At 47.7% G+C, this 15,045-nt stretch overlaps 1 protein-coding gene across 2 annotated transcripts; it reads left to right on the top strand.

Moving 5' to 3' along the window:
• The first annotated feature begins 309 nt into the window (after positions 1-309).
• On the top strand, positions 310-14,074 carry LOC135399714 (uncharacterized). 2 transcript variants are annotated; one of them, XM_064631456.1, is made up of 7 exons: positions 310-515; positions 2,852-2,931; positions 4,821-4,964; positions 6,248-6,331; positions 9,066-9,098; positions 9,678-9,722; positions 14,005-14,074. In XM_064631456.1, exons 1-7 carry the CDS (start codon positions 389-391, stop codon positions 14,029-14,031), a joined length of 540 nt encoding a protein of 179 aa, XP_064487526.1. In that variant the 5' UTR covers positions 310-388; the 3' UTR covers positions 14,032-14,074. The 2 variants fall into 2 exon arrangements, with proteins under 2 accessions (XP_064487526.1, XP_064487527.1); XM_064631457.1 differs by lacking the exon at positions 4,821-4,964.
• Positions 14,075-15,045: the final 971 nt, after the last annotated feature.

Genomic DNA, 15,045 nt, shown 5'->3' with positions numbered 1-15,045 from the left:
CAGATAACAAACCCCTAATGCAAAGTAGCAGTTCCTAGTTTTGTCTAACCAACCTATTGAACCCTTTGGAGACGTACACTTCCTCCGCGCCGCCTCCTCGCTGCCTTGACCTGAATGAGACTGTCACAGCTGGAAGCACAACTAACAGTTACAGGAAGACAGTCGATGTTTGCACTACTGGAGAAGATCAGGCTATGACACCTAGCGCGCATTTTCCTGAAGGCTTATTGTGTATCCAGATGGTGCCTGGCAAACATCCTCGTGTATTCTCATGGACGGCCTCAAATGTTGTTCATGGATGCCGCCAGCTCATACCTAAGTGCATTTCATCAATATCAACGGTGCTGCAGACGAAAACGTATCGCCCTGTCCAACAAGCAGCTTTATAATGGTGTTTCTGGTTGTTTTAGTTGCTCTGTGCCTGGTGGAGTGCAACGCCAATCACGATGTGAAAGCCTTCACGAAGAGGCTCACGAGCTTCGATGACAGCACGCTGACAAAGAGTTGCAAGAAAGGTGCGTTATGCGTACAGAGTCCACCTGATATGGTGCTCGCACTGCTTTTTTTTTTTAATTTTCGTGTTAGCACAGTGAAGCAACTGTGTTTATGAGCGGCGTACAGACGTGGACAGATGAAGAGAGGACAGCAGGAAGGAGTGGGAGACAGGGGGGTTAGTATGCGTTTTGGGCCGACTTCAGGGGGAACTGTGCCGACATTCGTCTGGAAAGTCTTCGGAAAACCCGGGGAAAACCTCAGACAGCACATCCGGGGCCGGTACCCTCACTGCTTAGGGTCTGACGTCGCTACTGTGCTCAGCAGTCTAGTGCTGTCCAGCGGACACGAGTCTGAAACGGAGGAGAAAAAGACGGTTTGTGGAGTGCGCTGTCACGAAAATATTTGAAGAAATGACTGATTTAAAGAAAGAACAATGTGAAGAGATGATTAAGTTATCGACACCTAAGAGACACCTTAAGAGCTTTCTGAAAGGATGTGTGATCCACGAGAGTCCTAAGCAAAGAGGAAAAAGGAAAGTCTTAAGGAAAGAAATCACAGAGTGGAACACAACTTGGCGATAAACGACTTACCACACATCTCGAGCCTAGACATGCAGGACTAAAGCTCAGCACACATAGACAGTTAACTATTATTATTATTTTGCCGTATAGGCCTAAGTTAAGGTGCCAGTTGTGTAGGACGGTATCCCGTAGGAAGATCAGCAAGTTCCAGGTAAAGTAGCATAAAAGCGTGCGAGCCGGTGAACAACGTGGTGGTGGATCCACGACGACGCAAGCCTGAAGCTGAGGCTGAGCATGAAAATTAAACAGAACGAGCTGTCCAGCGCTCGTTGCGTACTGCTGTTTAATTTTCGTGTCCAAGCTCTGGCTTTGCTCGTCATGGATCACCACGTTTTGTTACGTCTCTTATACGCCTCGTATTCTAGATTATTCATGAGAGGGCTCGAAAAGAAATGTTTCAGGAGGTGTAGAAATTGGGATCACAAGCGCTGGGACGCATATTCGCTCAAAAAAGTATGCGTGCTGCACAAGAGCAGTTTCATTGCGGATTCCATTGGGTGAGCAATTTCTGTCCCGCGCTGGGAAGGGTCTCGTGCATCTCCCAGTGGGGTCGCACACGTTTGATTTGTCAATGGAATGCTAACGTTCAAGATACGATGTGCGCGCTGTGCATATAGCGCGTGACCTGCGTGCTTTCTCGGGTTTGCTTTGGCTACGTGAGGTTCAGTGAACTGCTTCGGAATCGCACACAGCGGGACTTGTACAGTATTTACAGCATCATACACAGCGGTCTATACCTATACCTATACGCGCGACTATACCTGTACTATACCTGTAAGACACACGAGTAAAATGAAAGAGAAAAGAAAGCTCGAACATAACGACCTCACTTATCGCGCGCATGCCTCCTCTTCTCTGTCGCGTTGCTGAGGTAATCGCTGGGTCAAAAACTATTGCTCCTTGCACGGAGCAACATTTTCCCCCCGCTCCACTTATGGAACACTCAACGTATGCCCCACTTCTGCCAATGGAAGAGTTTTTGCCCCTTCCAGGGGCAAAACATTGCCTCAGTCTGCCAATGTAATGAGCCATCATTCTCTGGTCCGGTCAAGATATTTGCCTCCATCGGCTGCCAGTCTGTGGCGTCATCTCATCCGCCCAATAGGGTGTTTTCACATGACGTCAAACGAGCGCGCTTGGCCGCCGTGGTGGTGGTCACTTTTTCGGCGCAGTTTCCAAGATTATTGCTCGAAAACGAAGCTTTGAATGGTGTTTTGAAATCCGGTCGTGTCAGTACCGTTTTTTTTTTTATCGCGAAGACACTTCGTCATTGTCGTTCTTACATTTTCCTTTATGAAAACTATGGTTGTCGTATTGGAATATAGTGCAGTTCGTAATCTTTCAATGCCGTTAGCACGAAAAGTGAGCACCAGTGGCAGGAGCTTACGAGCATGCCACTTCACTGCCACGTCACAATGTGACGTAGGCGAAAACTCCCTAGTGAGGGGCGCGTTTTCTTTCTTTCCTTCTTTTTGCGGTTGTAGTCCGGGGAGCGCGTCTCGCATCTGACGCAGAGCAGTCAGCCGGTCGCCTTGCTCCATCGTTGTAGAAGACGATTCTCAGCAGCCAATAAAAGTGCTCGGATAATCTGACGTCACCGCACGCCATCAGGAGATGGGAGAGAGAGTCGCCGCTGCATGCGAGCACTTTTGTTCGAGGTGCTTCCATGCTTCTTTATGGGAGATATTAGTAAGAAAAGAACAAGAGTCGGGTGTTTAATAAACTTTTTAGAGTTGTACGACGAACTAACTCATCACGGCTTCTTTCTCTTTCAGTTTTCGACAACTGCGCCCTCCGTCTGTTCGGGATAATGAAAGTAGTTGACCTGATCAGCCACAAGCTGGACGAGTTTTCGGTAGAGCCAGTCCCTTATACTTTTATTTGAACTTAAAATATTTGCTAGCACTATAATATTGGTCAGCTCTTCAATAAAACGTAAGTATACTGGCTACCTGTGAAGGGGTAATCGCCCTGGTACTCTCAGAAGTGTGAGGTGTATTGATAGGGAGGGTCACTGCAGTAATGGAAAGGCTTTCAAAGGGCCGATATCATTCCCTGCAAAAAGAAGGGCTGATATTATTTCCTGCACGCCTAGGGCTTAAGACGGAAACAGCGAGCATTTTGTGCACAATGTGGTGCAATGGACATACTTGATGTGGATAATTGTCTAGAGGTAATTTACAGGGTTTATTCACGTGACGTAATCCGCAGGAGCGCGCCACTGCCGAGGTTTGCCGCCATAATGTAGGTCCACAGGTCTTGACCGCCCAGACCTTCACCCACATCGCGTTCACCGTACACTTCGTGTTTCAAAGTCACTGTACTGCATTAATATTATTTGTACCATGATTCAAGTAATTTCCATGTTTTCAGGGCTGTGCGTTGGAATCAGTCTATTAGGACTGTGTGATCCATTGTGCGCTACGTAACCGGTGATTTTGCCTGTGGTCGATAGTTGTTGCGAAAGCGGCGGGTTTTTCTTTACTATTTCTTTCCCTTTGGGGGGAGGGGGTCTGTTTATGGGAGTAGCCGAATTTATCGTGTGACTAATTCAATCTCTCCCTTTTTTTTTTCTCGCAACGTCATTAGTCCTCTAAGTAACAAATGGCTGCGAACTACCACTGGAACCAAACTTCGAGGGGCCTACACCATGGCAGCAATTTCGCCTTTTCGAAGCTAGTGCCCTCTGGAGGAGTGACGTCAACGATTAAACTCTGTTAAGAAGTTTGACATTCAGTGTACCGGTAGGCATAGTGTTGTTGGCTCAACTAGAATAACGACGGACAACAACCGTTCTAGTTTGTAGCCAGAGCCGAACTCAGCTGTTTAATATAGCGCGCCACGATTCGGGGTGCGCTGTCGATGACGGTAGTGGTGCCGCTACAGCTGCCGCCCTCCTAGGGAGTCGCCGTAAAGCGACGACTGGTGACTAGGCGCCTGGACTAGGTTACATGGGGACGGGAAGGGGTCGAAGGGGCTGGCGACGGGTCCCCAGGCTGGCTGGTGGGAAACGGGGTGGAGGGACCAAGCGATGCGACGGCCTGCAAGGTGGAGGCGTCGATGAAGGTAGGTTTTAGACGGTGGAGGGAGTGGCGTCACTAGGGGGGTGCGGTCCGCACCGGGTGAAGCGCCGGAGGGGGTGACGCGCCGCACCAATACTGCCGCTTCCTCCCGTTCTCTGTGGCACGATGACGCCAAAAACAACAAGATGAGCCTTCTGCGAAGCACTTTTTTTTTCTGAGTGTGATGTAATATGTTTATCGTGAATCGCCTGGTACGGAAAGGTATCCATTAATGGGGGCATGGGGTGGGGTGGGGGTGGCGCAAAGAGCTCCCGCCCCGGGTGACGCGTACCCTAGCGACGCCACTGGGTGGAGGGAAACAGTGTCTTCCTTGCCGTTGACGAGGAGCGTGAAGTACGCTGGAGTCCCCCGTTCGACGGGATAGGGCTTGGAGTAGGGTGGCTGTAACGTTTTTTTTTACAGCGTCGCAGCGGACGAATACATGCTAGCAGCGGTCGAGGTCGGGGCGTTGGAAGGAGTTGGAGATGTGACTGGAGCGGGCAGGGGTTGGGCGGAGAGCGTCCATGGCGTGCCGGAGACGGGACAAGTAGTTGGCGGGAGACAGGAGCGGCAGGCTAGGCGAGGCTTCAAGGAAATCGGCGGGAAGGCGTAGGGCGGCACCATAAACAAGATCAGCAGTGGTGCAGCCAAGGTCGGGCTTGAAAGATGTCCGTATGCCCAGGAGGACGAGTGGCAGAGCTTCTGGCCAGGGGGTGTGCTGGACGGCGCGGAGGGCGACCTTCAGCTGCCGATGGAGTCGCTCAATGAGTCCGTTGGATGCGGGATGTGTTGTGCGGGAACGCTTCGTACCGAGGATCCGCATAAGGTTGGTAAAGAGGGCTGAATCGAACTGAGGACCTCTGTCAGTGGTGATGACAGAGGGGACCTCCGAAGCGTGAGATCCACGCGCTGATGAGCGCCTGGGCGATGGTGGGGGTGGTAGAATCAGTGATGGGGAGGGCTTCCGGCCAGCGCGTGTAACGGTCGACGATGGTGAGAATGTACCGGAAACCGTTAATAAATGGTAGGGCTCCAACAAGGTCTATATGTACTATATGATCGAAGCGGCTCGACGGAAGTGAGAAAGCGGAAGGAGCCTGCGAGTGTGACGATGGATCTTGTTCCGCTGACAGGATAGGCAGCACGGTTTCGCACAAATTTTCTTTACTCGAGTGTTGTCTGTCCTCCAAAAATTCAGTCTTGCAACATCTCAACATTGTTCAACAGTATTGTAGACACTTGCGCGCGCTCGATTATCGATAGCGATGCACATATGCATTAGCTCGTACCTACGATATCCAAGACATAATGAAAGCAAGATTTGCACTGACACTCGATCTTTAGTAATGCTTTCCAAATTTTGTAAAATATCACCCTGGAGATGCAATGTTACGCCACCAGGTTGAATGTTCATAGCGCACACCTTTAAAGGTGTGAAAAAGTTTACAGTGTAAGTAGCGCGGATGCCTGGGTGACAAAGGCGGTGGAATGATGTGAAGACGACACGTTGAAGGGGAACGGGGACAAAAGGACGTGGGCGGCCCTGGGACGTGTCGCAGGCGACAGCCGTCGTGGTACCAGGGAGGTTGAGGTTGAAGCGCGAAAGGCGGCGAGTTCACTGTCAACGAGCTGGGCCATGGTGTCGAGCGAGAGTGGTTCATGGGTGGAAGTGCGCTCGACTTGAGTGAGCGAGCTCAGGCGACTGAGGGCGTCGGCAACAGTGTTAACCGCGCCGCTGATATGCTGGATGTCGGTGGTAAATTCTGATATGAAGGAGAGATGCCGGACTTCCCGGGGGTGTACCCAGTACCAGAGGACGACAAGGCGTACGTCAGGTTCTTTTGGTCCGTGAAGACGTTACTTTTTAATTCACGATTTAGTCTACCGTTTGCTATGTACGCTAGTTGAACTTTCAAACATATCCGAGAACAGGAATGCGCAGCACATATGGGTGGCTTGAACGTACACCAAGCTAAGAGGGTAGGTGGCGTAGCTTGATGTTGACAAACTGTGGGAACTGTAAGCGGTCAAGAGCATTGCGTGTCATTATGTTTTCGCTGAAACTGTAAATGAATACACCAATCTATGTCTCTGCTTTCCGCCCCTTAGGAAATCCCGTGCGTGAAAACACTACTTGATGAAGGCTTTCCCGATTACAGCCGTGAGTGTGAGATGGGCAACATATACGGTGAGGTAAGCACGTATCTTTTTGCTCCAAGTAGTAAGTAGCAGCTCAAGATCGCATGGAGTGCGCTCCTTTTTTACTATGAGGTGTCACACCCCTTTTCGGAGCCTGGCAAGCGGAGCAGTTTGCATGTGAGAAGGTTCGAAACCATGTTCCATTCTTCAAGCAGTCTGTCAGGAGCCACGAGAGCCAATCAAATTGACAAAACTGTCAGGAGAAATCAGTCATTGGTTTGGCCCGATCTCCTCTCGTGACGTCAGCAGACCCGCTGGTTGCGTGGAGAGCAGCTATGAGCTCTCATTGGCAACACAAAAAATTCGTCTGCGAACCGCTCTTGCGCTTTTGCTGCGCTGGGCTATGACACGAGCAACACGTCGCAGCCAAAAACTAAAACTAAATAAATAAGTATGGAGGGCGTTTCACTGGTCTTTTAAAGGGGCTATCGCATCCGGAAACGTCGGTATGAGACCGATGCAGCAATGTTTGGCACTGCTTCGCAGTCTTACTTGGCCGAATTCCTCTTCCGAAACGGCTTACACATTAAAAAATCGGGTTCTAAAGATTTGCACTGCCTTTGCAGCTGAGGAAGCCCCAACGGTAGTAACATCATGATGACGTAGCGAGGCACACAAATGGGAGCGCAGCGCAGGCGATTGTGTCTGAGCCCATCTGCTTCGCGTTCGCACCTCAATAAGTGAAGAGTCCTCCTCAAATACGCCGAGTTTCGCTTAAGAGTGTGACTGTTGTGTGACTGTGTGACTGACTCACACTGTGAGTGTGAGTGTTCTGACGCGACCATGTCGCGTGGAACACGGTTCTACCTTCCTGGCTGTATGAATCCAGAAACGACGTTCCACACAAGCCGATCACAGATCTCCGCGGCTTGCAGGCGCCGGCCAGCCCGCCGCTCGCCAAAGGGCGATCCCTGTTTGGACTGGTTCGTGTGAAGTTTTCTCCGATATCCAGAGAGGGAATTCCGGCCATGCTCCCCACGTTCAGCGTCTGCTATTGCCTGCCATACGTTACATCAAACTGCACAGAAACTACACTAATTCGCGTCAGCTTTTGCAAAATATTTTCATTCGATATTTTCATTTTACCATGCAGAATATTCTCGCTTTCCGGTGCGTGATAGCAGTGCAAAAGAATTTACAAAGACAGTCGGAGAAAGCAGCCGTGCACGGCCGACACGATGCTCCCGTGACGTGCTGAAGGCTCCGTGCCTTGTTTCTTTGTTTTTTTCTTCGCAGCTCTCGCACCGCTTGTACATGCTTGAGCTGTGTCGCTGTACGCCACTGGTCACGTGAGAGGAGTAGCATACGTCACGACGTCCTCTGGATCTGCGATGCGCTCCTTTCACGAGGAAAATGACTTTTCCAAGGTGCGCGGAACAGAGACCTCGCGCTCGCTCTGTAAGTCACATACGGTCATCGTTCTTTCGCGGGAACTCATTTTATTCGTTGGAGAACACCCTGCACCGAAAACCGAAAAAAATGTTTGGGGTCACCTCAGCCCTCCTTCAATTTTTTAAGGACGTTTTAGGACGAAAGCCAAATAGCGTAGAAATGATGCTACCCAAATGCGCTTATACAGTACTGCTATAGTTGTCCGCCATACGATCGATGCGGCTAGTGCAGCCTATCACTTTTTTCCCCGCCTCCAGCACCACCAGCACCATCACTGTCTTCGTCGTCATCATCGTCATCATTGCCGTGGCGCATTCCATTGACAGGGCTGGGTTAATGTTTTGCCACGCGAAGGAGCAAAAACTGTTCCATTGGCAGAATCGGGGCTTGCGCTGAATGTTAAGTTGGCGGAGCAGGAGCAAAAAATTTGCTTCAAGGACCAATAATTTTTGACCCGGCGATTTCCTTGGGACAAAGCCAGCGGAGCACGACAGCGAAAAAGAAGCAGTCGCGCGATAAGCGAGGACGTGATGCTCGAGCTTTCTTTTCTTTTAATTTTTACTCGTGTATCGCGCAGGCCGTCCTGCGCACGACCTACTAGATTATAACGACCATGTCACAATCAGAAGACCCTATGAGGAGCCTGTCCGCACGATCCGCTAGGGGCGCTACTGATCGGCACAACACGATTGGACGATGGAAATTTGAATTCTGAACGTGCAGAAGCGTGTGTACGACTACCGAAGCAGACGACAGCGATAGCCCCTATGAAAACGCGTAGAATGATGATGATAATCAACCTCAGAATGAAATATCTGTGGAACGTCCACCGCTTGTACAGAAATACCAAGGTAAGCTGAAGTACAAAGTATTGTAGAAGTTGAGGAAGCAATAACTGGGACGATCAGAAGCGCCACCGCTACCTTCCAAAAATGCGGCGCATAAAAGGGGTGCGCCTGACATGGTCGTTATAATCGAGTAGGTCGTGGTCGTGCGTCCCTTTTGAACAGCGGAAAGATGGCGCATTTCCCTTTGTGCTGTGCGGTTCCGAAGCTGTTTGCTAAACCCCACGTGGCCAAAGCAAACCCGAGAAAGCACTGCTTTCTCGGGTTTGCTTTGTCAATGGAATGCTAGTATTCAAGGTACGATGCGCGCTCTATGCATAGCGCGCATCGTACTTTGCATACTAGCGTTCCATTGACAAAGCAAACCCGTGCGACGCCGCCGGGAGCATGCACTGAAACCCCATCGAGCGCGGGGCATGGTCTTCGCCATAAACTTCATAGCTGCTGTTTGTCAAATTTGAAAGCTGGAATAACGTACTCACTCTTTTCAGGCCCTCGTGTGCTTTGGTGGTCCAGATGTTTCGGTAAGGAAAACAGCCTTATACTGATAGGGTATGACTTTTTCAGGCTAAACACGATTCCTCCCGATTATCCCCTCCCGAGCCAGTTTCGGACCAGTTCGTGTTAAACGCGATTTCTCCACGACTTCCAAACCACGTATTGTGTTGCATTACGTGACGTATGACTTAGGAGTAATCTGTGCACACATCCGGTGAAAATATTATTTGAGTGCAACAATAAACTATGCGAAGCCCATTAATATGCGACAATAATTCGAGAGGAATGCAGGTTTGGCCAATATGTGACCGTTTAGTCTACGGACAGTTTGCTGTGCAGAAAGAAAGAAAGAAAGAAAGAAAAAAAAAACAGATAATACTCGATTGCATCAATAGCACTTGCTCTCAACCCGAATTCCAGGTTTGAAAACAGCACCCGATTTCTATTTATTTTTAATTATTTTTTCCCCCCCAAGGTTCGCAGTCGAATCGGGCCCGTTTTCTAGTCTGCCAAAAGAGTCGCGACGATAACTAAGTTATCTATTGTATAGGGACCTTTGTTTCCTTGCCATGTTGGTGACCTCATTTGTTTCGTTCGCGACGCAGGCGTTCATAGGTGACGAGAACGCTAAGGCCCTCAAGTCTGTTCTGGTAAGGAACTACGCTTCATACGTTGAAACACAGACAGCATGGGATGACACACTGGATTCAGGAACATTTGTCTGATGACACGCCGATTATTGGAATATTATCGCGAGTGTGGTATCCCCGTCAGTTTAGCGTCCTGGGTCGGGACCACAGGGAACTACCGACATTTGCCATGAAGCGACTGAGGAAAGCTCGCAGAAACATGCCGGACTTCTGTGCCGGGAGTCGAACCCCGTTCACCTCCCAGTCTCGGTGTAGAACTTCAGTGTCTACTATTACAGTTCACAAATTGTAAATAGCATTATGGCATTCAACAGTAAACAAATTCACCTCTTTTCTCTTACCAAGCCTCTTTTCTTCTTACCATTTACGTCGAACGCTTTGCAACCCATCCCCTGTGGTGATAGCAAGAGACAACGTTTCCGGTGGTCGTTCCTTCCTCTATCCCCTGTGCCCCTGTATACAGGCTGCTTTTTAAACATTCGTTACAGACTTTATATATATATATATATATATATATATATATATATATATATATATATATATATATATATATGTAATGCTATGAGAGTAGCATACCGTTATTGCAGGTGGGTTACACGGTATCGATATACTATGCAAGTACTAGATGACCAATTACTCAAAATTAATCAATTATCTCTTTAATTAAGCGCATGCAGGCAAAAGTGAGACAGCAGAATGAGAGACAATCCTCGTTGAAAGCCGTTTTAATTTTCCTTAATATGAAACGTGTGCACGTACGTTGAAATGTACATAGTCAAATGTTGCTACGCAAATGAGCCGAAACGGAAACCGTGCGCATCAGGAGCGCAAGGCAGGACAGCGATCATTCCATTGTTTCGGTTTCGGCTCATTTGTATCAAACTTCGGCTACAGTGGCTAGAAGGAGAAGTGTGCCGGGCGCCGGGAAATAAGCCCACAAAACTGCAATGAAAGGTCCAGGTGGCGCTGGTCGCAGTATGCGAGTTACCTCCCGAAGGGCTCCTAGGAGGGAAGTTGCGGAGTTCGGCACTAAACCCGAGGATTTCACGAAAAGGAATCTTGTTGGTACTTGATTCATGTCCTCTTAATTATGCAGCGATAACTACGAGAACACGAGCACGCGCAATTTTTAAACAAAGAAAGAAAAAAAATAGAGTTATGACCGTACAGTACTGAACACATTTATATTTTACCGAGACGTCATAGTGAATATTTTCAAATGGCATATTTTCAAGCAAAAATAGCGTATTTTCGTTGAACATAAGTGAGGAGGCAAGCGAGCTGCTGTATACATGTACGATTGAACGGAAACATCTCGTTGATTTCTGTTCAAGCGTATTTTCAAATGCTTCCGTCGCTCTCTTTTTGACACATTCTCCTTATTCAAGAAAATTTGAGAAAGAAAGAAAAAAGAGATTTTGTAAGAGAATGCAGTCGTGTGACTAAAAAGATATGAAGAACACGTCTAATCAGTTCATTGCAGTGCACGTCACAGCCAATTTGTTCAAGCCTTAGATTGGTCAAGGACTTGCATAAATAACAAACAACGTTGGGCTCATTGGTCACGACATGGTAGGAACCGCACAAAAACACGGACTAGAAGAAGCCGACAACACCAGCGCTGTCTTGTGTCTTCTTCTTCTAGTCCGTGTTTTTGTGCGCTTTCTACCATGACTTGCACACTGAAGTCAAAGATACTGGGGGCGTAGAGCTTCTGAGTGGAAAAATATAACGTAAATGCTGCTTCCAGCACTGAAATGAGCTTGGCCAGTCCATGGCCAGGGTATAGTAGACGTCGAAGCAGCTGGTGAACTCACTTTCTTGGATCTGTGCGGCTTATGAAAATGATCTTCTAGTTTATATACAGCTCTTATAACCATGACCTATCCAGCCTATCCGCTCCCAATCTAGCAGACAGGAACCTGAATAAAGGTGCGTACAGGGTTTATTATGCGCACTGTATACATTTTCTAAACAGGAATTCTTAACCACTTTCTAACCAGCCCTTATCAAATTCTGTATCAAGCACACTGCATACAGCTTTTATACGGCAATTTTTCCGTGTTGTAACCAGTCCAGACTAAGTCTGTGTGCAGCAAAAAGGGAATTTTTAACACGGAATTCCATTTCATTTTTTTCTGATGCGTCATGTCATTGACCATTCTTTCATGCGCCGTACGTTGACAGAGATTGCAAAATCGTTTCCATCACTGTTGATGCACAACAGGTTGAAGTTGTGCACCTGCGCACCAGAATCCAGGTTTATTTTGATGGGCGCACGTCCTTTGTGAAATACTTCGGCGCGTCCGGAAACAGGGCTGGAACGGCATCGTCCGTTAGCAGCGGCCTGTCCCTCGGAATTTCAACGTTTTCGTCGCCAATGATGTGCCGAAGAATCCTCATGGTATACCCTTCCTCGAATTACCCTTCACACACAACGCAGTCAATTGACAGTCCTTTCTCCGCGCGCTTTACGTTACGCGTCGACTCTTCTCTGCGAATAGTTTACTTCGGTGGTCGGAACAGGAAGACCTCATGTTCGTCCTTACGGTGGCATGGACCATGTCGTGAAGACTGGATACCCAGACGAGATTTCAACGTACGTTCGTTTCAGCATTTTTCTTTTCTTTTTTTTTAACAGAATGGTTGTCAACGAGGATCGTCTCCTATTCTGCTGTCTCACTTTCGCCCAAAAGGCCCCGATTATGGAATTAATTATTGAATATTTAATATTTAGTCATCTAGGAGTCACGTATATACTCTCTTCGACAGAATGCCCGTCTGGCCGTATAACTAAGGTTCCTTGTTTTTGGGAGCTTCTTTGTTGGCATATTCGAACGATATTTTTTCACGAGTTTTTTATTTTCAAATAATCGGAGTTTTTCGTCGTTTACTTTTTACATCGAAATTAATATCCGAATATCGGGGAAACGAAGCGACAGCTGTGTAACGACACACTCACAAATGAAATAAGTTATACTTTGCGCGACATCTGTTTCACGATCACCTCGCGGTGTGAACATCTCGAAATCCGGATAATCCTCGTTAAAAAGTCGAAAGGTAGACTACGTTTGCGTCCTATCTTTACTGTCTGCGTTGCAACAACTAGCTGTACTCTCAAGAAGACAATTTCTATATCATCTCTCGTCCACTTTGAGGAGGAGGAGAAGTATGACTCAACGGTACAGGAGAACCTTTTTATAGACGTTGGACGTTTTACAAATACGCGCTGTCATCAAGTTTTCGAAGTAGAATTGGAAAATGGCTGAAATGAACTCGAGAAGGCCTCACGACGAGTCACGACGAGAGTCACCAAATCGGATACCCTCTTCTGTGACTCCAATGTCGAGGTACTTCTAGGCAAGGATGGAGTTCACCCGCATTATATCCCTGAAGCGGAGTTTTTCGGATATATCCGAACTGCTCTAAGTTTTACTGGAATATATCTCTCGCGTTTTTTCGGACTAATCCGAAATCCGGGAACATTTACACCCACCTGTCAAAAAAAAGAACGGGATCGATGCCTTGCTCTCGCAGCTTTTTATAAAAATCTATAACGAATAAAAAGACCCGGTAGATCTCTTCTTCTAGATGTCTTCAGGATGTCCCGATGCTTCACCAATCCTTGGTCGCTAGGACGTTATACACGGCGTCATTCGAACGGTGACCCAGGCAAACCAAAAGTACGAGGTCTCCTACGCTGAAGTTTCGCATATTGTCGCACAGTCTGTAAAATTTTCTCTTCACGCGTCGTCTGTTGTCCCGCTGACACTCTGCAGGGTCGTTTTCTGTGCATGGAGTCGTCAGAAAAATCGAGTGATCAAGCTGCTACACATCAGCACAACTTATCAAGCAACGGATCATTACCTGTTTCCGCCTCCATTTCGCTGCTGTCAGCAGGAAAGCAGTTAAAAAGACAGTAACATATGCCAAAGTTTCTCGCGAAATTAAAGATGTCATAACCTTGACCCCAACACAAAAGGAACGATATTCATCCGTCGGGTCGCAATGTACGCTTTCCCTCTCCCTCTCTTTTTCAACAAACCCGACAATGCGGAGAGACTACGGATTGGTCTCCTCAAATGAACTCCCACGATGATTGGACAAATCGTTTGAGGAGACTAATGAGAGAGCGTTTCGCATTGTTCGCCTTCTTAAGAAGGAGAGTGAAAGCGCGCGTTGCGGTTTTTTTCGCTAATGTGCAGGGCGACAGGTTACTTTCTGGCGATGCTGCGCGTTACATTGGGAAAATGTGCTGACAATTTTATATTATTACTTTCAGAAATGCATGGAGGAAGCTGTGGCCTGAAGAAGAATGGTTCAAACATTCGCAATAAAATTGTGGGACACAATGGAACGGTCTGTTAATGAATCTCAATGGGAAGGGACATGGAGATGCCAGCAAGATAACGATGCGCAGTAAATCCTAACAGTAGCACAACATGCTCCATAGCAGGGAGTGTATTCGCAAACGTATTGTCTCAGCCCAGCAACTTATCCGTGGCAAGATTCCTTTGTGTTACGTCTACTCCACATCAAAGCCAGCGAAGGCCGTTCATGCAAACGGAACAATCAACAACCAGGAGTATAGAAATAACGGCAATCTGTAGGCATGTTATTTGACACTGTGAGGCGTACGATGCAACGGTGACTATGAGCAGCATACAGACGTGGAGAGAAGAGAAGAAGAGACAACAGTGGGAGAGAGTGATTGGAAGGCTTTTGGGGCGTCCGCAATGTTTTTCTTGCTATTTGCACATGATAGCTGCCTTGATTAGGCATAACAAGCCATCTCATCCTTCTTTGACTGATTGTTAGTTTCTCCTTTATTTCCTAATGCCTTTCTTTTTATTCTTATTTTATTTATTTTTGTTCCTTTGCGGAATAGCAAGCCGGCGTCCCGTTTGGCTGACCTTTCTCCCTTTTTCTTTTCCTTTGTTCTAATAAATATATCCCCCGCCTCCCCTAACCAGGACGAAGAAACATAGTACACGTACTGAGACACGTACTGAGGCGTAGTTTAAAGGAACTGTAGCATCCGGAAAGGTGTGTATGGGACCGATACGCTAGTGATCGCCATGGTTTCACAGTCTACTTGGCCAAGTCAAGCAGCACAATGTACTGAAAGTCGAGTGCATTAGGGGTCGAAAGAAGTGACAGGGCGCTGACATTAGGGGTGAACGGGTAAGTGGAAGGCCTTGAACAGACTCGTGAAGCTAAAGAACATTGATAAGATACATACCGCCCACCCCTATTGCACTCGACTTTCAGTACATTGTGCTGCTTGGGGACTTATTAAAACGGATTTTAAAAATTTCGCACT

The sequence above is a fragment of the Ornithodoros turicata genome, chromosome 7 (assembly GCF_037126465.1).
Source record: "Ornithodoros turicata isolate Travis chromosome 7, ASM3712646v1, whole genome shotgun sequence".
Classification (NCBI taxonomy): domain Eukaryota; kingdom Metazoa; phylum Arthropoda; class Arachnida; order Ixodida; family Argasidae; genus Ornithodoros; species Ornithodoros turicata.
The sequence above is the reverse complement of the archived record's forward strand: the minus strand, read 5'-3'. Positions and strand labels throughout refer to the sequence as shown.

Excerpts from the sequence above, each read along its gene's own strand:
- LOC135399714 (XM_064631456.1), top strand. The coding sequence starts at position 389 with ATGGTGTTTCTGGTTGTTTTAGTTGCTCTGTGCCTGGTGGAGTGCAAC. Across the intron at positions 2,932-4,820 it reads ACAAGCTGGACGAGTTTTCG|GAGGACGAGTGGCAGAGCTT; the intron begins GTAGAGCCAGTC and ends CCGTATGCCCAG. Across the intron at positions 9,099-9,677 it reads TTGGTGGTCCAGATGTTTCG|GCGTTCATAGGTGACGAGAA; the intron begins GTAAGGAAAACA and ends TTCGCGACGCAG.